The sequence below is a fragment of the Leptonychotes weddellii genome, chromosome 2, assembly GCF_054177405.1.
Source record: "Leptonychotes weddellii isolate Sample4059 chromosome 2, ASM5417740v2, whole genome shotgun sequence".
Classification (NCBI taxonomy): domain Eukaryota; kingdom Metazoa; phylum Chordata; class Mammalia; order Carnivora; family Phocidae; genus Leptonychotes; species Leptonychotes weddellii.
In genome coordinates, this window is record NC_138370.1 from 121212805 (window position 1) to 121239859 (window position 27055).

At 36.2% G+C, this 27055-nt stretch overlaps 2 protein-coding genes across 3 annotated transcripts in view; both read right to left on the reverse strand.

Annotated features, from left to right (window-relative positions):
• Positions 1 to 27055, reverse strand: part of ANXA3 (annexin A3) — a 295648-nt gene that overhangs the window by 72199 nt on the left and 196394 nt on the right. The window lies entirely within an intron of this gene.
• BMP2K (BMP2 inducible kinase) overlaps positions 1 to 27055 on the reverse strand; it is a 124707-nt gene that overhangs the window by 72199 nt on the left and 25453 nt on the right. For both annotated transcript variants that reach the window (XM_081812264.1, XM_031041216.2), the window contains exon 2: positions 1986 to 2104. In XM_081812264.1, coding sequence (XP_081668390.1) covers positions 1986 to 2104 — 119 coding nt within the window. The remainder of the gene's footprint in view (positions 1 to 1985; positions 2105 to 27055) is intronic.

The window sequence follows — 27055 nt, forward strand, 5'->3', positions numbered from 1 at the left end:
AAGGGATCAAAACGTGTTGATAAAGATGTTGATATAAAATAGGAAATCTCTAAGCAACTGAATAAGAAGGAATGATATTAACAAGTGTTTACATGGATGTGGAAAAACTGGAATTCCCATACATTGCTGGTGTGAACATAAAATGGTTCAGCTGCTATAGAAAACAGTTTAGTGGTTCCTAAAAAAGTTAAACACAGAATTACCATAACCCAGCAATTCCACTCCTAAATATAAACCCAAAAAACTGAAAACAAATACTCAAACAAATACATATACACACATATTCATAGCAGCACTATTCACAACGGCCAAAAAGTAGGAACAGCCCAAACGTCCATCAATGGTTTTTTAAAAAAGTCCATCAACAGATGAATAAACAAACTGTGATAGATAGATGCACACATACAATGTGGATGAACCTCAAAAACATGCTAAGTGAAAGAAGCCAGACACAAAAGGTGACATATTGCATGACTCCATTTACATGAAATATCCAGAATAGCTAAATCCACAGAGACATAACACAATGGGTGGTTGCCAGGGGCTAGAACAAGGTAGGAATGGGAGCAACTGCTAACTGGGCAGGGGATTTCCTTTTGCAGTGATGAAAAGGTTCAGAACTAGACAGAGGTGGTGACTGCACAACATCATGAATGCACTAAATGCCCAAACTGTTCACTTTAAAAGAGCTGATTTTAATAAATAAATAAATAACAAAATACATAAAATAGCTGATTTTACATTATGCAATTTCACTTCAATAAAACAGAAATTTTAAATATATATTAGCACTTGATAAACAGTAGATAAGAGTAGGAAGAAAACCGAAGAAAAAGAGAAGAGGAGGAGGAAGAGAAAGAAGAGGTGGAGGAAGAGGAGGAGGAAGGAGAGAAAAAGAAAGAAGAGGTGGAGGGAGGAGGGAAGAAGAGAGAAAGGAAGAAGACTGGGGGAAGAAGTCCGGAAGAATGGGAGGAAGGAAAAGAGGAGGAGAAAGAAGATGTGGAAGAAAAGGTTGAGGAAGAAGGGGAGGAGGGAGAGAGGAGGAGAAAGAAGTAGAGGAAGTGGGGGAAAGATGGGGGGAGAAAGGAGAAGAAGAAGAGGAAGAAGAGGTAGAGGAAGAGGGAAAGGAGGAAGAGGAGGAGGAAGAAAAAGAAGAGGTGGAGGAAAAGGGAGAGGAAGAGGAAGAGGAAAAGTAAGAAAAGGAAGAATAAGGGAGAAGGAAGAGGAGAAAAACAAGAAGAAGCCATCCAGAGCACTGAGAAAAAGATACCCTAGAAAAAAAGAAAATTTTTATTTTGTACTTTTTTTAACTGTTTAACCAAGTTACTGAAATTTCTTTAATAACCTATTAAAGTATTTTTTACTTTTCCTAATATTTAAAAAGAATTTTTCCCTTATTGAAGGTTATCCTTCCATATATTGCAGAGTACATCCCCAAAAAAAGTAATAACAATAAACAGCATGATTTTAAAAATGAAAAGCAAAACAAATTGCTGTTGAAGACAAATACATTACACTGAATGTATTAATAAACACCATGGGAAAGGTAAACACCAAATTCAGGACAATGGTTTCTTTTTGAATGAGAACAGTACAGGGATACAGCTAGGAAGGAATCTACAGAAGGCTTCAACTATATCTGTAAGATTTTAATTCTTAAGTTGGGTAGTGCATAAAGGGGTATTTATTACATAATTCTCTAATTTTTCTATTCTCAAAATATTCCATAATTAAAATGTATTTTTAAAAAGGGGAAAAAGAAAAAGCAGAGTAGTCTGCCACTTCAACTACAATAAGGAAGAGAAGGTAAAGGAGGACGAGTTGACTATATTTAGCCCTAAGTAGGACTATAAAGAATGCACTTCAAAGGTTTTCTAGACGTGAATAAGCCAATAAGCAGCTTGCCTCAAAGCTGGTTAATGTTATAGTGCAAAACCAAAAGAAAATACACCAAATTTTTCAAATGGAATTACTCTTTCACTTACCATAATTGTAATTTCCCTTTTACAAATGTTGAGGTCTGGCATGTTATTGACATACATTCGTTTCAATGCATGGCGGATTCCACCATGTGTCCGCACCAGGAAAACCGTGGAGAATCCACCTAGAAGAACAAGCATCGATTAATTACAAAGAATCAGAAACTACTATCAAAATGATGTAGTATCACTGAGGAGCTTAATCTCAAGACAAAAATAATAGCAAGACAAAAATAATAGCAAGCAACTATTTTATTAGATTAAAAGCCAAAACACTGGCTTCCTATGACAATCACAAAGTAGCACATAGAAAATAACATGCTTCTCAAATAAATATGCTTCTCTTTTAAAGGTTAAAATACTAAAATTTCATTTTGCCTTGTACGTAACATGTGGAAAATGTCACTACATAACTGCATTACTATAGTTTGGCACATATAGTGATTGTCTCCCCACGAGCCTCCCCCTCTCTGTGATAACAAAACACTGATGTTATTTGAGATATCAACAGGATCAGATGGGTGTGTTCCCCTCCAGTTCCAGGGGATTAACCAACGCTGTTATAGACGATAATGAATCTCATTTCCTCTTGTCAGTATCTGATTTAGGACTGGATATGTAACCAATTTTGCTATGGGACATAAGGGAAAATTGGCTGGGTACTGTAGGGAAAGACTGTCCACCCAGAAAAAAAGAGAGACTTGTGAAGAACACCATGCTCTTCTGTTGGCTTTTGGATTTTGTTATATATGAATATGATGTTTAGACCTACTGCAGCTATCTGTGGCCATGATGGACCAGATAGGGCCATGATGGACGAACAGGGTCAGAGCAAAAATGACCCAGAACACTGACATAGTTAGGCTACTTAATTAGACAACTCTGGAACCACCTCCTTCCAAAAGTCTTTTTTTTTTTTTTTTTAAGATTTTATTTATGTGACGAGAGAGAGAGAGCAGCAGAGGGGAGAGGCAGAGGGAGGGGGAGAGGCAGAGGGAGAGGGAGAGGCAGAGGGAGAGGGAGAAGCAGACTCCCCGCTGAGCAGGGAGCCTGATGCAGGGCTCGATCCCAGGACCCTGAGATCATGACCTGAGCTGAAGGCAGACGCTTAACCCACTGAGTCACCCAGGCGCCCCCTCCTTCCAGAAGTCTTACATGATATAAATGTCCTCATTATTTATGCCACAGTTATTTGGACAGTCTGTTAACTGCATTTGAGAAAGCAAATCCAAAACACATTGCTAGGTATTCTCAAGAACAATTACTTCTGTCACATCTAAACAAAGACTTCCACCTGAAGTCTTTAAAGCTCATCCTGGCAAAGGATATTACACTGCTTAATGTAGTTTAAAACAAAAAATGGTGTGTCACTTTTATCAGTTTGATAGCCCTTATAAAGCAGCATCCTGAGCAATGATAAGGCATCTGCACTCTGATTCAATGCAAAACAGTCAAAGGAAAAGTAAACTACTGGGGATAAATGACAGGGGGGAAAAGAGTTCCTAAGACACTCCAGAATCAGTATGGATTCAATCCAGGGTCTTCATATCCCACAACTGCAATTCCAAGAAACTGTAAAACTCCTACCTTGTAGATTTGGATTTCCACATATACAATGTAGGGGAAATCAAATCACCCAACTCACAAGGGGGTTACCAGGAAAGAAAAAGATGATATTCGGGAAAGTCACTTGAAGTAAAAGCTCTAACAATGCAGGGAATTTTTTTAAAAGAAGTTCACTTAGCATTAGTTTCATATGTAAACATTAAGAAATTAGTAGAACTAATAAAGTACTACTTCAACCATTCAAATTTCATTTAAAAAAATTTAAAGAAAATGCTAAAAGTTAGGTCTAGATATAGAGGTAGTATGAGTATAGGTCAAGATAAATTATTTAACAGCATTCATTTTGAGATATTTTTCTAGAGATTCCCCTAGAACAATGCTTCCCAAATACAGCTATGTATCAGAATTGCCTGTTGAGCTGGTAACAGAGAGAGAGAGAATGAATTTATCTTGAATGGTTTTCCAAGTTCTGACCCAAGTCTGAATCAGAAAGCCTCAGTCAGGCCGTGTGTGTGTGTGTGTGTGTGTGTGCGCACACGCGCACGTGTGTGTGTATCCCCCTACACTTTATATAATTCTACTTGTGTATATGTTCTTATAAATACATAATAATGTAAACTGGTTATTAACTGGGGGAACGGGGAGCAGTCTCCCAGTTGGTTCTGATGTACACCCTAGCTAAGTATCCACTGAATCAGAGATAAGTTTCCAGAGGAGTCATGGATCCTATATATCCATTCTCAACCACCCACAAAACAAAGTAACTTTATGCCCATGAATTAGGGAACTAGGGAAAAAATTTTAAGTTTCCTTCATAAAACCCCTAGTCCTAAAAGTTTAAGTTTGCTAATTTCACTAATCCGAAATTAGACCTAAATCCGGCCAGATGTTAAATTTTCTAAATAGAGAGATAATGTGTTCATCAACTGTGATTTATACCTAAACAAGGTAAATAATGGTCATTAATAGTGCCTGCCTTGAGAATGAAAGGGAATAATTCATTTGTATTTCTCCAAATACTATATTTTCCAGCAATTTCTGATAATTAATTAGCTACTATTATTTGTTTGAAGAATGCATTTAGTGGTAATTAGTGAAGACATTATAGTAATCCAAGAAAGGAGTATCATCTGCTTGCCACCAACCCATATCTACCAAATTCTTCAACACATATTTTTCCTCAGAGAAGTCTTTCATGACCAATCCAATTCATGCTCATCATTCATCACTCCCTCAGAATTTTTGTCTAGAGTTTTGACTACATTATCATGTAGTCACTTATCATCAGCACAGAGTTGGCTTGACCTTCTCAACTCACCGCATACACTTATCATAAGATTACTGGCAGTTAACCACAAATTCCCCTTATTATATATTTCTATGTCCAATTCAATATATTGTTCAAGTCCAAGCAAAGGCACAGTTGTTAATTAAAGCTATATTTATAATTCCAAATATGGGGCTATGAGGGTATTATAAAGCATTCCAAATGTGCCCAAAATCCCAAGAAAATAAAAGAACTAATGACATATTGGTCTGACAGAGTAAAATGGGAAATAAATGTGTATTTATGCAAGTTAACATGAGAAGGAAAATTACTAGTATCTTTTATAATCTATAAATCATATAATATAGGCATTCCTTCCCATTTGTGGGTATATATTCTGAAAAGCAATGATTATCAGCCTCGCCCCATTTGTTTCCAGGGTAAGACATGCGGTTCACATGTGCAACCACTCACAGGTGGCCAAATTTAAGTATCACCTCTTTTCTCCCCAACCCAACACAAAAAGTAATCATATTTAAATGAAGGAGTGGCTTGAAGCCAACCTAAATCTGTTTCAGTTAACAGTATTAAAACAATGACAATGTAGCTGGCACCTGACTGAATACCACCTTGGAAAGCACTGCTCTAGAGGTGCCAGGTGTCCTTGGTAATTGTGTATTTCTACACACTGACTTTTCTTCCTGATTAACCATTCCTCCTATTAAAAGCCATTATTTTTCCATGCTTTCATTTGTCTAACTTTTAATTTACTGATGGTGCATATATTTGTAACTCTCCTCAAATGTGTTCAGAAAGATAACATGAAAAAAGGAAAACATGAATGACAGAACCAGTTTCTTTCTTTATTCTCCCTGCACTTCCTCTGGTACAGATGTTAATTTACCAACCAGAAGTACCCCAAGGAGTAGAAATTCATCAGGAACAAAATAATCCTGAGAACACCACTAAGTAGTCCACTGGGCTAAGTGAACAAGAAAGCAAGGACCTCGGGACACCTGGGTGGCTCAGTCGGTTAAGCATCTGCCTTCAGCTCAGGTCATGATCTCAGGGTCCTGGAATCGAGCCCCACATGGGGCTGCCTGCTCAGCGGGAAGCCTGCTTCTCCTTCTCTTCCCCACTTGTGCTTTCTCTCGCTATCTCTCTCTTAAATAAATAAATAAATAAATCTTTAAAAAAAGAAAGGACCTGGATTAAGATATTAGTTTTATATTGTAATCAACCTGAGATAAATCATAATGAACAATCCTCCATTTAATCTCAAGTGTTAGCTGCCCAGGAAATCCTCCAATTACCTTATACTGATAAAGTTTGTTTTTAAGGTAATTTTTACATAGGTTTTATCAGATAATACTTATACAAGTGTCTGGTTTAAAACATAGATACCAGGGCGCCTGGGTGGCACAGTCGGTTAAGCGTCCAACTCTTGGTTTCAGCTCAGGTCCTGATCTCAGGGTTGTGAGACTGAGCCCCACAAGGGTTCCGCACTCAGCAGAGTTGGCTTGACCCTCTCTCCCTCTCCCTCCAAAACCATACGTATGCATGCTCCCTTTCTCTCTCAAATAAATAAATCTTTAAATAAAATAAAATAAAAAATAAAACATAGATACCCATATACAAGGTTTAGCCTTCCTCCTTCCACACCTTTTTTTTGACGAAAATAGAATCATCTCCAGGGACTACAATAATACATGGCTTAACTCATCATTTTTAATAGTTGCATAGTATACTATACCATGTAAATACCATAATTTGATCATCTCCAAAGTGATGGTCATTCAGGTTAGTCTGGTGTTTTATTTATCTGTCTCTTGCCATTACGGACAATGAAGGTTGCATTAAACACCCTTGTACAATCATTCTTAAAGACTGGTGCTTTTGTTCCTGTGGCACAGATTTCCAAGGTAACTCCACCAAAGGAAAAATATGTTTCAGATTCAATACTGCCAGGCTAGACCCACAAAGGCTGTGGCAAATTCAACCAGCAACCTAAGGGCCAGTTTTCTCACATGTTCACCAGGACACTTAAAACTTTGCCAATTTGATAAGACTCAAGGCGCTGTTATTTCTATCTTGCATTCCTCTCATTACCAGTGAAATTGAGCATCTTTACCTCTTTTTGCTGGCCATTTATATCCCCTCTTCTGTGACTTGCCTTCCTATCACTGGTCCCTTTTTCTAAAGAGTTATCTTTTTCTTTCAACCACAGGAGAGCATTATAGAACTCTCTTAACATACAGAAGTTGTATCTATTTGGTCTATCACTTATTCCATTTGGTATATGATGGCCTATTTTGCAAATTCAAAAACACATGTTTAATAATTTTATGAACGTAAAAAACAGCATGCCAGGACACACACCAAAGCTTGACTCAGAATCATAGAATCGGGAAAAGAGGAACTTAATTTTTTCTTTTTTCTTTTTTTTAAAGATTTTATTTATTTGACAGAGAGAGAGTAAGACAGCACAAGCAGGGAGAGCAGCAGAGGGAGAGGAAGAAGCAGGATCCCTGCTGAGTAGGGAGCCCAAAGTGGGGCTCAGTCCCAGGACCCTGGGATCATGACCTGAGCCCAAGGCAGACGCTCAACCGACTGAGCCACCCAGGCGCCCCTAATTTTTTCTTTATATGCCATTGTAGTGTTGGCTGTTATACAGGGTGTGTGTTTTATTGGAAATTTTTAGAGAAATAATGTAGAATACTTTTTTAAAAAAGATTTTATTTATTTATTTGACAGAGAGAGACACAGCGAGAGAGGGAACACAAGCAGGGGGAGGGGGAGAGGGAGAAGCAGGCTTCCCGCGGAGCAGGGAGCCCGATGCAGGGCTTGATCCCAGGACCCTGGGATTCTGACCTGAGCCGAAGGCAGATGCTTAACGACTGAGCCACCCAGGCGCCCCAAGAATACTTCTTTTAAATGAATGCGAAAAGAACTCATCAACTTAAAAACAGATATAGGAAAAGTACTTTCCACTGCTATATAGTAAAAGCAGCATACAAAAGCAAGTCACACAGTCAAGATATTTCCAATTAATATATCATGGTCTCAACAGAAGCATCTCCGACTGTACTCCTCCATAACAAAAATAAAAGGATTTTTTTTTAAAGATTTTATTTATTTATTTATTTGACAGAGAGAGATAACAAGAACAGGAACACAAGCAGGGGGAGTGGGAGAGGGAGAAACAGGCCTCCCACCGAGCAAGGAGCCCGATGCGGGGCTTGATCCCAGGACCCCGGGATCATGACTTGAGCCGAAGGCAGACGCTTAACGACTGAGCCACCCAGGCGCCCCTAAAAGGATTTTTAAAGGCATAAATCCATAAGGTCCAAGAGAATGAAAGAGAAAAGACATGCCAACAAAATTTTGTAAGATGAAAAACTTAGGGACACACGGTACAGGATTAAACAGAACAGGGAAAGACCACACCAAGCATCTGATTAGGAGAGGGAAGGAGCAAGGATGAGCAAGAAGCAAGCCTAGTCTAATGGCATAAACCTGAAAAACTAAAGAATTACGGGGGCCCTTTGAATGCAGGGAGAGCAATGAGAAAATAGGAAGACTGGCTTAAAGTCTTCATAAAAGCATCAGACCTCTAGATTCCCTACCCCATTCCTCATAGTCAAGCCAACACCAACCCCCAGGCAGGGTGAGTTAAACCAGCAGTAATCTGGGACACCAGACACCATTTGTAGAACTGCTGAATCACTATATTGTACACTTGAAACTAATATAACAATATATTTTAATTATACTGGAATTTTAAAAAAATTAGAATTTAATTAAAATTTAAATATTTAAAAAAAAGCACTAACCCAGTAAATACCAAGCATGATGAACAAAAAAAAGATCCATTATCAAGGCTCATCAACAAGAAACTTCAGAAGGTTCAGGATAAAGAAAAGATCCTAAATGCCACACACACAAAAAAAATTTTAAGATTTTATTTATTTGAGAGAGAGAGCATAGAGGGAGCAGCAGAGGGGGAGAGGGAGAAGGAGACTCGCCACTCAGCAGGGAGCCCAATATGGGGCTCGATCCCAGGACCCTGGTATCATGACCCGAGCCAAAGGCAGACACCCACCTGACTGAGCCATCCAGGTACCCCCCCAAAAGTTTTTTAAATGGTTGCAAATTTGCCTTATTTCGGGGTGGCTTTAGCCCTATCTCCTTATCTGGCCATCTCACAAGCACTGAGTGAATGTGTAAGCACAATTAAGCTCATACAACTTTTAAATAAGCATATTATATACTGATGGCATCATTTTACCAAATACTTCATTGTCTAGTTGAAATTAATCTGACAACTTTTATACTTGCTTCAATAGTTCTCTATTTCCAAAGTCATCACAGTAAGACAATCACTGTAAGATAACTGTATAAATGATATTAAGAATGCCAATAAATAAAAATGTCCAGAAGCTATAATCCACATCTTATTAGATGACCCCAAAAAAACCCCTAGATATTACATAGTGAGCAAGACAAAGTATTCCAAATTCATCATTTTAAAGAAAAGACTAACCAGAGAGGTGAAACAACAGGACTTGATTCTTTATATTAATAACAGACACTACAGGGGATTAGAGGTTTTGAAGTAATAAACACTGCTAGGTATAAAGGGAAGACAAGAAATGCCTGGTCTAAGTTAATGGGCACAAAATTATTATTTATTGGATGAATGAATCAATGAATGATGACAAAATGCTCCACTAAACTTTTCCTTGGAATCCATCATAGCAAGGGAGGAGGAGGAGCAAGGCTTTTGGAGTCAGACCTGGAATTAAATATTAACTCCACCATTACTAACCATATGAACATAAGGCATATTAACTTCTGAGCCCTAGTTTCCTCATGCATTTGGCAAACTATTATAGTAAGATCTCACAGGACTACTATAAAAAGTGAAAGAGATTATGTATGTAAAGTGCCTAATATCACCTATTCCATAGGTGGTAGCTGTTATAGTTACTACTACTATGATTTCTATTGTGCTATTAATACTACTCCATCTTATGAAGTTTGGTTACACTACACATTTTCAAGAATACAAAGAATGGAAATAAACACATGCCTTAATAAACTAATATAAACACAGTTAAGATTCAAAGAGACATTTACCTGCATAAACATGACCCAAATCCTTTGTACATCCAGGTATTAATAAAATGTCATACATAATTCAAAACCAAAATTAGCTTTGTAAAATACTCATTTTAAAGACTTGGAAATTTAAGATAAGTTAAATGAAGGCTAAAAATAACTCTTTTTTCCAAACACAATAAACCACCTTTATGTTTTGGTTTCTTGAAATCTGTGTCTAATGGAAAGCAACCCTTTAGAGTCACTCAAAATAATGTCTAAATGAACCATTCCCCCATGCATTTTAGGGTAGAAACGTCCTACAAGTTGATTATTAAAAGCATTACTCTGACTCTACATACATGAAAAATATGATATATATGTGGACTTTGTCCCCAGTTCCTGGCACAGAGCTTCAAAAACCCATGGTATTCCCTGACAGAAGTGTGTTTTGCTAATGAGGTGCATAATGGTGGGACCCCTAGCTAGCTTTAGGTTGGAGACTGGCCCCAGAAAAACCTACTACATGATTAAGAGGGTTGGAACTTTTCAACCTCCTGCCTCTACTTCCATTCTACCTCCCAACCTCTGGGGAGAAAAGAGGGTTTAAGAGACTGAGTTGAATCACATGGTCAGTGATTTAATCAAATGTGCCTATGTAAAGCAGCCTCAATAAAAATTCCGAATAAAAAGGCTCAGAGAACTTCCTGGTTGGTGAACATACTCAAGTATACAGACAGTGGCATACCCTGCCTTCTTGTGGACAGAGCTCCTGCACTAGAGACCCTTCCATACCTTATACCTTGCCTTATATACCTGTTCAGCTTGGTTGTTCATTTGTAGCCTTTATAATAAAATGGTAATCATGAGTATATAGGAATTCCTTAAATTCTGAGTCATTCTAGCAAATTATCAAACCTGAAGAGGAGTCATGAGAAACCCCAAATTTGCTGTCAAGCCAGTCATCAGAAGTGCTGAGGGCCCCCAGGCATCTGAAATAGGGGCAATCATCTGGGACTGAGCCCTTTAATTTGTGGGTCTGCAAATTAAATTGAATTGTTGGACACCCAGTTAGTGTCAAAGAACTGTTGTTGTAATACAACTACTTATCCTAAAAGTAAGTAGTTATGGATGTATTTTATCTTCTACTTAGCAAGATGAGAAGTATGCCATATCAAGCAACAATCAAGAAACTTTTAAATCTAACCATAATTCAAAGTGGATTTTCAATAATCCAAAAAGGTCTGGAAGTCAACATCAGATATTTTGGAGACATGCAATACTAAATTAAGTACTTAGAAAATATTTGTTTATACAATTAGACATCCTTACAAGTTACACTGCACTTCTTTAAAACTCTCACAGCTTCCGGTCCATACCATACAGCATACTTGATCTTTTGTTCATCAATCTGCCTCTTCCATTAGGTATTAAGCAAATTGATGAAGATTTCATACAATAATAAATGCAAAGTAAATAATCAAAATGTGTTCATAAATAATGGTTCAATCACTTTTGAAGTAACCAAACTCCTCTGAAATGAAAAAAAAAAAAGAGGTATTTTTTAAATGCCTCATTAAAACTAAGATACACTCTGACAAAACCTGACAAGTAGAAGAAGTTTCCTAGTCACTATAAGAAATTAATCTCATCAGGCATAACTTACATTCAGTGAATGTTTCTTAGCTCCTAATCAGCACTTTCTTTCCAGAGAACTGAAAATCCAACTTGGTAGAAGTTATATAAATACAGAATTACCATTAAATGTTTCTTATAACCATGGTTCTCAACCTACTTTCTTGCCCAACACACTGAAAGACACTACTCATTTCCAAAAAATGGTTAAGAGACTGTCAATGGAGTTGGGAGGGAAAGGTAACAAAATTAAGAAGCATAATATTAAGAAATTGATTCAGTTAAGGATCAGCAATGTATGGCAAAATTCAAGATGAACGTTGATGAGAAATAGGATATTCCCATGATGCCAAAGTATCACAAGGAAAAAATTCCCTTATAAGGGAGAAATCTGGGAGTCATTAATACTGCCTTAATATAGACATTATGTGCTTCCTGATTACCTACAAAGTACTTTTGTTAAAAACCTTTCACCTAATAAATCTTAAGGCTGAATTCCAGCCTACATGAAAGACGCTAGAAGAGTAAGGAAAATAGTAACACAGAGAAACAATCAGACAAAGTCCAAGATATTGACTCTGGCTAGTTGTCTTATACAGTGTTCCACACGTAAACAAATGAGGGGGATAGGGTTATTCTAGATTTTATATTATTTTAAAGTTTTATTTATTTATTTGAGAGACGAGAGAGAGAGAAAGAGAGAGCACACAAGTAGGGGGAGCGGCAGAGGGGGAGGGAGAAGCAGACTCCCTGCTTAGCAGGGAGCCCGACCATGACGCAAGCTGAAGGCAGACACTTAACCAACTGAGCCACCCAGGCACCCCTATTCTAGATTTTAAAAGACATTACAATCAAATGCATTATGTAATCCTTGATTAAATTCTAGTTTTGAAAGAAACCATAAAACATTTTTGTTGGTGGTGAACTGTTAGAAGTAAGTAATAGATAGAGTATCATTTTACTTATTAGTACTTAATGGGTATTTAAACACATATATGTTCTTAAAATGTGTACATTATCCTCCATAGCCATAGTACCTCTGTCCCACCTAAGAAAATGAACAATAATTCTTCTAATATAGTCATTATCCAAAATTATCCATGTGTTTTCAGAAATGTATAAAGAAAATATTGTAAAATGTTATTAGTGGTTGAATCTAGATGATGAGCATATGGTTATTCATTACACCATTCCTTCAAGTTTTTATTATTTTAAATTTTTCATGACAAAGCTGGAAGAAAAGGAACAAGAAACACAGGATGCTTTTCCCGCAGGTAATTCCTCTCTCCCTTGGCATCCAACAACCGCACCACCACCACTGAGAATTGTTATTTTACAAGACTGGCATTTCTGCGCTGGCGGTCACAAATTGGAATGCCTCCTGTATCATATATGATGGAGGTCTTGTATATCTGTGACAACAGGAAGTTTCCTTATTCATTCTTCATATGCTGCTGTTTAAGTTGACAACTTCCTTTCCCAATAAAAACTCACTTACACCTCCAAAAAAAAAAAAAGTGGGTCTCGGAGAGGCAGCGCTTGTGCGTGGGAGAGATTTAGGCCGACCGAGTTGTGGTGTGGTGATGGTGGTGATGGTGGAAGGGCGGGTGGGAGCTCCAGGCCGGGTCTCTTATTATACAGACTCACAACTTCCCCAAAGGCACCATAAGTCTCTTGCCACAGCAAATGTTTATGGTATCCTAGATACCTACAGCTCCAACATCTTGACACACACAAGCACTTCATGTTTATGAAAGACTGGGCTTTAGCAGTGTTTACTCCTATCAAGTTTGTTTTCCTAGGGAATGGAAGAAGAAAGATGGAAGGATAAAATTACATGTGGTCTTTCTGTATTGTGTATATCATCATACATCATGCAAATCAACAAGACAGAGGAAATACCAAGCTGTCAGCAACTTCTGGTTTCAACCTTTGCCAAAGAAAACAATGTCATTTGAAAATTGTCTTCAAGATAAGTGCAACAGGCACTTATTTTGCTGTGGGATTTGAGCCAGAAGAATGATGCTCCTACCCAATGCCCACTGGCCTGTGATACATCAGAGTTTCACTATTTTAAGTTAGGCAATGACTTCAGAAGTTTCTTTTAAAAGTGAAAATACTCCTAAAGAGGATTACTAACTTAAATTCTTGCCAAAGTTATCATATCAGTAAGTGCTATCTAGTACAAGGCAATGAAAGAATGAGTCAGGTACGTTTGATTGGCAGGGAACAGGAGGAGTTTTAGAGAAGAAAAGGCAAGAGCACAGCATTCATATAGCCCTAACAATATACAGAGAACTTCCAAGTACATTATCTTATTTACCACTCATAACATCATGGGGCAGTTTAACTGATATTCCCACTGTTAGATAAGGAATAAACTAAACACTTAGAAAGAAGGTAAGCAGCTAGGTCCAATAACACAAAGCTGAAAAGATGGAGTGATAAGTCTTTTCCCCCCATAAATCTCACCTTCTAATGATTTTTACATCCACATCTGTCCTTATTAGTTATGTCAGAAGAAAAGTCTAGCTATATAATCACAAATGGGAGGACCTAGGAAAAACATTAAAACTGAGGAGAAACAAAAGAAAAATGGATAATCAAGAGAAAACAGCCTTCCCCACTCCCAGAGTTTTCTTCTTGATAGAACCTTACTTAATAGGCAGTATTCCTTATAAAAAAAAAGAGGCCTTAGGTCAAACCATGTTTGATTGGACTGCTCAGTGCCTTAGAATACTCTGATATTTTAGATGACAACCTACATTTTCAGTTTCTCTTAAAAAACTTGGAAATAAGGAAACAGTGGGTCCTCATTCCTATATGACATCAATGAGATGAAGCTGTCAGTTGGTGCACTCTTTACACAGGGCACGTGCTCTGTAGTGTGTCTGAACTCTCTCTACTCTCCAACATTTCAATGCATTCACTGGCCCACTTCACTCTTACATTACCTGCCTGGCCTGTGCAGGCATCTGAGTTTGCAACCCCTACAACAGGAACTTCTAAAAACTTACCAGCCACAGTATTTACACTTGTTATACTCATCCAAGGCTTTCTCCTCAACTGGGTGTAAATTCCATAAGAACAGAGACTGCACACCTTTTTTATCACAGTGTCATCAATGTTTGAGGGCCACCTTGCCTGGCACTCACATACTGAAGCAAATAACTTAACATTAATAAAATGGTTCTACTGAAAGTAATTCTGATAAGCTACAATTACTACATTGATCTTCTGTGAATAAAAAGCAATTAATCTGACTCATCGTTTTCCTTTGTTGTTCACTATACTTCTAATACACAACATAAATTCTGAAAACATAAATTCTGGGATTTCACTTCTACACCATGTAAATCTTTCATTCATTCTTTCAACAATATATATTAACTGCTCACAAGGTGCCAAGCGCTATACTAGGTGCTAGAAACAAAACTATAAAAAATTCAGAGACACCCTCTTGCCCTTTGTGAGCGTTCATTCTAGAGTGACTGAAACAAAATAAGCAAATAAAATATACACTATATAGGAGATAGTGATACATCCCGAGAAGAAGAAAATTAAGTGGAGATGGATAGCAGACTGAAAATTGGGTTGGCGGGAGGGGTGAAGTTGAAATGTTTCATCTAGATGCATGGGGACGGCCTGGGGTGATTTTTGAGTAAAGATGGAAAGTGAGGGAATGAGCCATATGGATATGAGGACAAGTGCATTCCAGGTAGAGAAAATAGGATGTGCAAAGGCCCAAAGACAGGGAGCCTTAGCTGATATGTTTGGAGAACAGCAAAGGGACCAGAAAGCCTAAAGCTAAACCAAAAAGGAGAGATAACAAACAAAGAATTCAAAGAGATAAAAGGGAGCCAGACCATGCAGGGTCTTATGAATGAATGAGAGTAAAGATGTTGGCTTTCACTCCAAGTAAAATGAGAAACCACTGGAGAGTTCTAAGTAGATGAGTGACATGACTAAACTCATGTTTTAATATGACCACTCTGGCTACTGTTTGCGGATTAGAGTTGAAGGCAAGATTAGAAGTAGGAAAGCCAGGTAATATGCTACCACAATAATTCTGTTGAAAAATGATAGTGGTATTGAAAAAAGCAGTGGGAATAGTGAGAAATGAAAAAATTCTCGATATATTTTCAAGGTAGAGTGGACAAGATCTGTTGACAAACTAGATGTGAGATATAAGAGAAAAAGAGGAATTAAAAAGGTCTTCAAGATTTCTGGACTGAGGAAACTAGAAGGATGAAATCACCATTAATTGAGATGGAGAAGACTGTACTGGAAAACAACATGGGTGTCTCATTTCTACTAATCTTGTAAGCAGAGGCACTAACTACCTCTGTTTTGGACTATCTGTTCAAGATTGCATGGTAACAGCTTTAGAAGATACAGCCTGTATATCCCTCTGGAGCAAAGGACAGTTTAGTTTACTGCCTAGCATAATAAAGATAATAATGCCCCCCCCCCAATCTTCTCTGGGGCAGACTTAATACACATTATAAAAGATTCCGGTTCCCTACACTCAGGGTTCCTCTCCTATAATGCAATCCACTGTATGCACAGGCCTCACCTGGACCCTTATACATAGCCCTATGGGAACTGAGGCTCTGGGAACTGGAGCAGATGCTGATACTCTGGCTACAGCTACTACTGTAACAAAATCCTTTGTCTTGTGTCTTCTGACAGCATGCATGTAACTATGGCAGGCTAACCTGTCAGATTACAAGTCAGGTAAAATCTCAAACTCTGAACAGTTCTTGACAAACAGGGAAAGTTTGGGGCAGAATATCAAGAGCATAGTTTGGACACATTAAGTCAGAGATGCCTACTGGACGTTCAATTGTAGATATGGAAGTGACGATTCGATTTCCAAGTGTAAAGTCCAGAGAAAAGATCAAAGCAAGAGATATCTTATATATCCTTATTTATACCTGAGTTTTTATCTTTTATCATTATTTATAGCCAGCGAGAACAGTTGTGTTCCTGTATCAAAAAAAAAAAAAAATCCCCACAAAAAAAAATCATTATTTAATACTAAAGCATCATTATATTTGTTAGCAAGAATCTAAAATCAATAATCTCTTATGATCTTTTTATATGCTCTTGGTGGATGTGGAGATTAGTAAAATGTTACCACCATAATCATATATCAGGAGCCTTAAAATATACATATTCTTTGCCTCATGATTTTATTGATAAAATTCTACCATAAGGAAATTAGTGAAGATATGGAAACCTGTATTTCTACCAAAATGTAAATGACTAGGCAAATAACATTACATGGGATGGCATTTTGTGTAGGTATTACAAAAATGGTAATATAACACATAATACACTATAAACAAAATAATCTAATTGCCTTCAGGTAGAGCTGAATTCAATACACCAAGTTTCTGTCTTTCAACCAATAAAATTCCCTTTTGGTAAACTAATTTGTGATGGGTTCCTTCTGTTTGCAGTTCAGAATCCTAAATCATCACTTATATTAGCCCTTGCATCAGCCCTTGGAAGCTAGCCATCATTTATAAGATTATTTCCACAGGAATGCAAATATCATGAATTTCTTATTAACTGAGAATTATTTATATAAAATGTTTCCAAGGTAGAAACTCAGAAACCAGAATCAATGATATTCCTGTGTTTGGGGTATTAGATAACAGTAAGATAAAGGGGGCCAATACCACAGATAGTTTCTTATAATGCTTAATACCACTTTGGGATCCACTTTAGAATATTAAACAAAAGAAGTTATATATTTGCATATGTAGATATTATATGCCCAGACACTCAAATATGAATGCTGTCACCAAAATTATTGACATGGATTTTTCACATCACTGTCATAATTTAACACAGTTCTCTAACACTTCTGTTTGAAACAGACTGCAGAGACCATCATAAATTCTTTTCAGTAACTACAACATGGGAAATTTCCCACTTCTTGAGACTGAAGAGAATTTCAAAAACAGTTGTAAGTTATCCCTAAAAAAATCAACTAAATGAAGAGAGAAAACAAAGTTTTTGATGGGTTTCAAAGGTTTGGGGGAGGAAAAAAAAAAAAAAGTATATGGAAACCAGTACATGACAGATCAATAAATCTGTGTATTTTATAAAATGGTCCCGAAATTTCTTAAATGACTTCTAAAATGTATTGTAAGAAATGTCTTTATCAATGGACAAAAATTGAGCTTCTTGATAGAGATCACCTGGTAAAACAACAACTCATTTTTTGTATATCTATCAAAAAGATCAAACTCAGGGCACCAGGGTGAGTCAGTTGGCTAAGCGACTGACTCTTGCTTTCAGCTCAGGTCATAGTCTCAGGGTCCTAGGATGGAGTCCTGTATTGAGCCCCATGTCTGGCTCCACATTTGGCAGGCTGTCTGCTTCTCTCTCTCCCCCCCTCTCCCTCTGCCCCCCCCCACTTATGCGCACTCTCTTTCTAAAAAAATAAAATTTTTTTTAAAAAATCAATTTTTTCACAACTCTGAAAACTATCCAAAAGTGCAACAATTTGAGAAGCTTTCATTCAAAACAAAATAAGTGAATCTCAGTAAAAAAAACAGTGAGCTTTGTGACATTTTAACTTGTCCTATTCCTATCATTCTCTCCCAGCTCCATGTTAGTCTTGAAAAGATACAGCTCACAACAACAGTAACTGTAAAAACTAGCAGACACTGGCAGAAACAAAACAGGCTTGGACTCACCAAAAAACACAAGACTTGTCACTATTAGACATGTCAGGCAGCTCCCTGGAAAAGTTCCATTCTCTGGGTCTGTCTTTATTTGACCTGACTCAGATTCAATGTGCAAAAAGCACTATCACCAGAGCATTTGTTGAAAACAATCAGCGGCAACTACATAACACTGCAGTTGTCTTAGGCAGCTATCCAAGTTATGGATAATGAGAGGTTGACTAAAGAACTTACAAGGAAAAACTGGAAATGAAGTGTCTACAGGGGGCGCTGAAAAGCTCCAACACATTCCTGGGGATCTAGAACGCCATACACATGCAAAGGGACTAATGTATGCCCAGGAAAGATGAGAAGGCCCTAGCCGCTCAACTCTGGATGACACTGAGAGACTCTGTACAAGAAAAAGCAAAGGCTAAAGCAAAGCTGTAAACTCATCAGAGCACTGAATTCATGCCAACACACATAAAGAGCCCCTCAGCAAAAGTTGGAACACCTCCTGGTTCCAGGTGTTTAAGGAAATATCTACCCAATCATTAGCTGACCACTAACCTAACTGAGCAAAGACTTGGGTGGCACCCCGTAAAAAATTCAGACTTTACAAAATCAGTACAGGAAAGTCACTGAACAAATAGCAAAAACAAAATTCTGGGGAGTGGAGGAATCTCATTTCCAGAATCACTACAAAAAATTATTTAAAATGTCCAGTTTTCAATGGAAAATTATGACCCATGAAAATAGTAAGTATGGCCCATATAGAGGGGGGAAAAAAGCAGTCAAGAGAAACTGTCTCTGAGGAAACCCAGACGTTGGACATATCAGACAAAAACTATGAGTCAGCTACTACAAATATGTTCAAAGAACTAATAAAAACCATGTCTAAAGAATTAATGCATGAAAATGATGTCTCACCAAGTAGAGAATAAAGAATAGGAAATTATTTTAAAAAAAAGAGAGAGAGAGAGAGATTCAAAACACAAATAGGTTGAAAGTAAAAGGATGGTAAAATATACAATATATAAAAGGCAACCAAAGAAAGAGCCAGGATGACTAAATATCAGATAAATGAGGCTTTATGACAAATATAATTACTAAAGACAAGGAAGAGCATTCTTAAAATAACGAAAAGGTCAATCTACCAATAAAATATAACAATTACAAACACATATACACTTAAAAACAAAGCCCTAAAATATATGAAACAAAAACTGACTGAACTGAAGAGAGAAATAAACAATTAAACAATGATAGTTGGAGAATTAAATACCCCAGTTTCAATAATGGACAGAACAAGCAGGCAGAAGGTCAATAAGAAAATAAGACTTGAGCACTAACAAACTAGACCTGGAAGGCATTTGTAGAACACGCCCCTCAACAGCAGCAGAATACACTTATCAAATACATATGAAACATTCTCCAGGATAGATCATGTGTTAGAGCATAAAACAAGTCCCAATACATTTTTTAAAAACTGAAATCACACAAAGAATGTTCTCCAACAACAATGGAATGAAATTAGAAATCAAAAAAGGAAATTTAAGGAATTTGCAAATATGTAGAAGTTAAAGACCATAAAAAAAAAAACAATGAATCAAAGATAGAATCACAAAGGAAATGAGAAAATACTTCCAAGATGAATGAAAATGAAAAAACATCATACCAAAACTTACAGGATGCAGTTAAAGCAGTTATTGGAGGAAAATTTATATTTGCAGATAACCACAATGAAAAGGGAAGAAAGATCTCAAATCAAAAATTAACTTCCCATATTAAAAACTAGAAAAAGTAGATATTTTATACTCAAAGCAGAAGGAAATAATAAAACTTAGAGTACAAATAAACTCAGTAGGGAATAGAAAAAGTAATAAAATCAATAAAACTAAAAAATTTTTCTACCAACATTACAGAAATAAAAAGGATTCCAAGGTAAACAAATTTTGCCAACAAATTCAATTAACCTGGATGAAATCAGTAAGTCCCTACAAAAATATAAAATACCAAACTAACTCAAGAAGAAATTAAAAATTTAGACCAATAAAGACACTGAGTAACAAAAAACTTCCAGCAAAGAAAAGCCCAAGAACAGATGGCTTCACTAGGGAATTGTATCAATTGTTTAAATGAATTAACTCCAATCCTTCATAACTCTTCCAAAAAATAGAAGGAACACTTTCTAATCCATTCTATGAAAAGCAAACATATCACAAGAAAAGAAATTACAGATCGATATCCCTTATGAATACAGACGTGGACATCCTCAACAAAATACTAGCAAACCAAATCCAGAAACGTTAATTAAAACAAAACAAAACAACTATACTTTCTGACCAAGTGGGATTTATTCCAGGAATGCAAGGTTGGTTCAACATTCTAAAATCCATCATGTAATGAAACATATTAATAAAGAAACCACATGATCATTTCAATAAATACAGGGGAAAAAAAATATGCCATTTCATGATAACAACACTCAACAAACTAGGACAGAAAAACTTTCTCAATGTGATAAAGGGCATCTACAAAAAACCCACAGTTAATATCATACTTAACTGATGAAAAACTGAAAGCTTTCGCCCTGCAATCAGAAGCAACACAAGAATGTTTGCTTTTACCACTTCTATTCAATATTGTGTGGGAGATTTTAGCTAGAGCAATTTAGTTAAGAAAAATAAAAAAAATACCATTCAAATTGAAAAAGACGAAGTAAAATTATCTCTATTTGTAGATAACACGATCTTGTATATAGAAAAGCCTAAAAAATCCACACAAAAAAACTATCAGAGCTAATAAACATGTTTAAGCATATTATGGGATACACATTCATTACTGCAAAAACAACTGTATTTCTCTACACTAGCAATGAACCATCTGAGAAAGAAGCTAAGAAAACAGTTCTATTGACAAGAGCATCAAAAATAGTTAAGACAGTAATAAATTTAACAAAAGAGCTGAAAGATTTGCATACTGAAAACTATAAAACACCACTGAAAGAAATTAAAAACCTAATATATGGAAAGGCTTCCCTCATTCATGGAATGAAATAATAAATTAAGGTGGTTAATACTCCTCAAATACTCCCTAAATCCCCATCTAAAAAAAATAAACAAACATAAGCCCCCACTATCACCATCAGATCCCTTTTTTTGCAGAACTGGACAAGCTGACCTTAAAATTTATACAGAAATGCAAGAGACCCAAAACTAAACAAAACAACTAACAAAACAAACAAAACAGCTAAAACAAATCTTGAATATAACAAACTTGGAGGACTCATATTTCCCGATTTCAAAACTACCTACAAAGCTTCAAGACAGTGTGATACTGGCATAAAGCTAGACATATGGATCAATGGAACAGAACTGAGGGCCTAGAAATAAGCCCATACATTTATGTGGGCTAATTCAATTGGGAAAGAGGAAAATCAATGAAGAAAGAATAGTCTTTCCAACAAATGGTGCTAGGACAACTTGATATTCCCAGAAATGAATGAGGTTGGACCTCTACCTCACGTCATTGGAAAAAATTAAATCAAAATGGATGAAAGTTCTAAACATAAGAACTAAAATTATAATAAACTCTTAGAAGAAAACATAGGTATAAATCTTTGTGACCTTGCATTCGGCAACATTTTTAACACATGACACCAAAAGCACAAGCAATCAAATAAGAAACTGGAATTCATTAAAATGTAAAACTTTTGTGCTTCAAAGAACACTGTTAAGAAAGCTAAAAGATAATCCAAAGAATGGGAGAAGATATTTACAAATACTGTATCTGATAAAGATCTAGTATCCAGAAACTATGAAGAACTCTTACCATTAAACAATATGAAAGACAGCCCATTTTTTTAAAGGCAAGAGATTTTAATAGAAATTTCTCCAAAGAAGATATACAAATGACCAATAAGCACATGAAAAGATGCTTAACATCATTAGTCATTAAAGAAATGTAAATCAAAACCATAACAGGATACCTCTTCACACCCACTAGGATGGCTGTAATCGAAAACACAGACAACATACTAGCAGGATGTGGAGAAGTTGGAAACATTCATAAATTACTGGTGAGAATATAAAATGCACAGCCACTACAGAAAACTTTGGCGGTTCTTCAAAAAGTTAAACATGGAGTTACCACTGGTAATAGAATTACCAGTAATTCTATACCCAAAAATACATCAAGAAGAACTGAAAATGTATATTCACACAAAAACTTGTACACAAATGTTCATAATAGCATTATTCACAATAGCCAAAAATCAGAAACAAACCATATGTCCATCTACTGATGAATGATTGAACAAAATGTGATATTACCCATATAATGTAATACTAGTCAGCCATAAAAAATGATATATGAATGCATGCTAAAATACAGATGAAACCTGAAGACATGATAAGTGAAAGAAGCCAGATACAAAGGCTATAGGGCATTTCATGTATATGAAATGCCCAGAATAGGCAAATCCATAAAGAAAAGAAAGAGATTATTGACTGCAAAGGTTTGGAGCAAGTAAGGAGGAATGGAAAGTGACTACTAATGAGTAGTGGGCTTCTTTCTGGGTTAATGAGAATGTTCTAAAATTAGATAGTGGTGGTGGGTTCAAATACACTAAACATACTAACAATTACTAAATTGCACACTTTAAATTGAATTGAAATAACAAGTGTTGGCAAGGATGTGGAGAAAAGGGAATCCTCAAGTACTGCTGGTGGTAAGTTAAATTGGTGCAACTATTATGGAAAGCAGTATAGAGCTTCCTCAAAAAATTACAAATAGAAATACCATACGACCCAGTAATTCCACTACTGGGTATTTACCCAAAGGAAATGAAAACAATAGTTCGAAAAGATATATGCACCACTATGTTTAATGCAGCATTATTTACAACACCCAAGATATGGAACCAACCCAAGCGTTCACAATAGATGAATGGATAAAGAAGATGTCACACACACACACACACACACACACACACACACACCCCACAATGAAATATTACTCAGCCATAAAAAAGAGTAAGATCTTGCTATTTGTGACAACATGGATGGACCCAGACAGTATTATCCTAAGTGAAGTAAGTCAGAGGAAGACACATACCATATAATTTCACTTATATGTGAAATCTAAAAAACAAAACAAACAGACCCTTAAATACAGAGAACAAACTGGTAGTTACAAGAGGGGAAGTGGGTGGGAGATGAACAAAACAGAGAAAGGGGATTAAGAGGTACAAACCTCCAGTTATAAAATAAGTAAGTCACAGCGATGAAAAGTACAGCATAGGGAATAGGAAAAAAATAAATAAATTGAATTCCAGGATATGTAAATTATATCTCAATAAAGCTCTTATTTTTTAAAAAAATCAGGACATGGCCAAAGAATTACAACTAGCTCCATTTAGCTGAAGCACAGCTTGCAAAATATTAATTATGGAAAATGAGGCATGGTAAAGAGTCAGACATGGTTTCAATCATGAAAGATCATTGCTAAGATCATTATGCTAAGATGTTTGAACTTTATCCTCCAAAAGATGAGGAAACCATAGAAGAATTTTAAGCAAAGGTTTATATTCATCAGATTTGCATAAAAAATAATTCTCTAGTAATTGCATTCCTAGACAAGAGCAACCAAGAGAAAAACAGAAAAAAACAGAGATACCATTTATGACTGCAACAACAACAGAAAAGCATCTAGGAATCAATCAAGGTACATGAGGATTTTATGAGGGAAATTATAAAACTTTAATAAAAGCTAAAGATACATATACATCCATAAATTTCTTTATGAAAATGAGGGTTCTATGTTATAAAGTTCTTAATTTTTCACAGATTATTTGATAAATCCAATGTAACTCATATAAAAATCCTAACAGTTTTTCGTGGAACTGGATACACTGATTCTAAGATTCACATGGTAGTGCAAAAAAATTAAGAATAGCTAACAATTTTTAAAGGAATAAGGAGTGGGGTTAGTCTCTTTACCAATTATCAAAATTATAAACTCTGATATGTCATCACGGCATAGAGATAAAGGACCACAGAATAACAAAGAAAACTCAGAAACAGAGCTATTTATATATGAAAACTATTTTAAAAATTGATAAATGACATCAGAGACACTGTATATCATTGGGAAAAGGATAAATTAGTCAATCATGTTTTGCTAAGCAAATGGGGTGGGTAAGGAAATTTGATCTTTACCCCATAACATGTCAAACATAAATTTGATGGCTTAAAGATACAAGTATGAAAAATTAAACTTTAAAAGTTTTAAAAGAAAATACAGGAAAATGTATATATGTATGACTGAGGTAGAAAAGAATTTCTTAAATTAGATATTAAAAAAACTCAACACAAAAAGGTAAAAACTAATAATTTGACCACGTTAAAATTTAAATTATGATTTGTTTCTAGCAACATGGTAGACTATAGATTCAGGGAAAAAAAACCTTTCCTGATAAAATGCTGGATAAAGCAATCATGGAGATAGAGCAGGAAAATTCCCTGGAGACAGAAACAGGAAGAAAACACAAATCCGTAAGCTGCACTGGAGCCAACGGCCAACACTGGAGAAAGGTAGAATGTCACAATGGGACCACCATACCAAGCCTGGACCCACAAGCACTTCATTCTCAATGTGATATAGAAACCAATCCACACCCTGCCTTAGACATTACAGATATATGCCTTGGCCTTAGTGCTGGATGAAGTGGGAGAGTTTCCTAAAACTTTCTCAGCATGATCCTAATTCTCAAAGATTGGGAATTCAACTACCTGTATGACAAAACACATACACACACACACACACTCTCTCTGTCTCTCTCTCTCTAAGCCAACAATTTAAAGTAGCCCCACGTGCGTATACCCAAAAGTCTGACAGAGGTAAACTCAAATTTTCTCAAGAGGCGGCACTCTGACCTCAAAAAACTCCAACCAGTCAGATTCTATGATATGTAAGCACACAATAAACAAGGATTTTTTTTTTTTAAGGGAAGGAAATCACTGACCATTCAAGAAACCAGTCACCATACACAAGTCAGAAGGAACAACCAACTACACAATGAGACATGAAAAGACTAAAGAATACTGGAATTACCAAACACCGAATACAAAATAACAATGTTTCACATATTTAAAGAAACAAAATAAGAAACTGAAAGTACAGAAAGGAATTAAAAGGTTATCAAAATTGACAAGTTCAAAAGAGAAAACTGGCCAGGCAATTTTCAATAGAAATTGAATTTCTCATATGAAAAGTATAGTAACTGAAAAGGGTAAACAGCAGATATGAACTGCACCCAAAGTAAGAGTGAACTGGAAGATATATCTGAATGCAGTCAAGTGCTGATATATACCAAAATGCAGCACCAAGAGTCAAAGATGGAAAACAGGAATGAGAGGTTATAAGACTTGGAGGATACAGTGAGAAAATTTAATACACATCTATCCATTACAAGAATTGGGAAGAGGCATTATTAGGATAGATATGGTTGAGAATTCTCCAGAACTGATGAAAGACACCAATCACCAGGTTCAGAAAAAACAAGAACTATAAAATAACAGTAAGCCACACTTATACCACCACAGTGAAAGAGTACAGCACCAAAGAGAAGATATCAAAGCTACCAGTGAGAAAAGGCAAATTACCCACAAAGGCAACTAGAGTAACTAGCAACTTCTCAACAGTTAAAGAAAGAAAGAAGGCAGTGAAATAATACATTCAAAATACTGAAAGAAAAAAAACTATCTGCCTTCCAGAATGAAGTTGAAATAAAAACTGTTCAGGTTAACAAAATGACCTTTACTAAAAGGAACTGTAAAGGGGTGTAAGAGTGAAAACAAGTGGGCATAGATGAAAGGTCTGACATTTAAGAAACAATGATGAACGAAGCTATTAAACGCTGATTCATAAAACAATAAGCATGGCTTATTTGTGGATTAAAGTGAAAATGGATGCAAACTCCTGGGCAATAATATCATAAGTGATGAGGAGATTAACAGTGGTGATAGAAATTAGAGCATTCTAGGGTCCTCATAGTATTTATAATGCATACAGCAATTAACTTTAGTCTTGTGTTGAACCACTGAAAGAACAGGGAAAAAAGTATATAACTTCCAATTAATATAGGGAGAAAATGAAATGAAGGAAAGAGAACCTTAATCAGTCCAAAACAAACCAAACAAAGAATTAAAAAAAAAAAAAGACAATAATTAGCAAGCATTGTTTAGGAAGGGAGTGAAGAAGACACAAGGACAAAAGCAGGAACCAGAGGCGCCTGAATGGCTCAGTTGGTTAAGTGCCCAACTCTTAATTTCGGCTCAGGTCATGATCTCAGGTCAGGATCATGGGATCGAGCCTCGCACCTGGCTCCATGCTCAGCGTGGAGTCTGCTTGGGATTCTCTCTCTCCCTCTGTCCCTCCCCTGTTCACACTCTCCCTCTCTCTCTTTCAAAATAAATAAATAAAATCAAAAAAAAAAAAAAAGTGGGAAACAAATCAGAAGGTATTTCACCATGAAGGAAAAAGGTCTCAAAAGGATACAAGTAAGTAGACAACAGGGGAATGGAAGTAGGTAAGGGTGAACAATTTTTGCCTTATCTATCCTGTTGGATTATTTTATTATTAAAAGTTATTTGTCTATTACTTGTGACATTAATACAAACACACACACACGAAAAGTTATTTGTCTATTACTTGTGACATTAATACACACACACACACACACCCCCCAATAGTCCAGGCCATAGATAATAAAGGTATTCACAGAAAGAAGACAAATGAATCTCTAGTTTCTTTTTTTTTTTTTT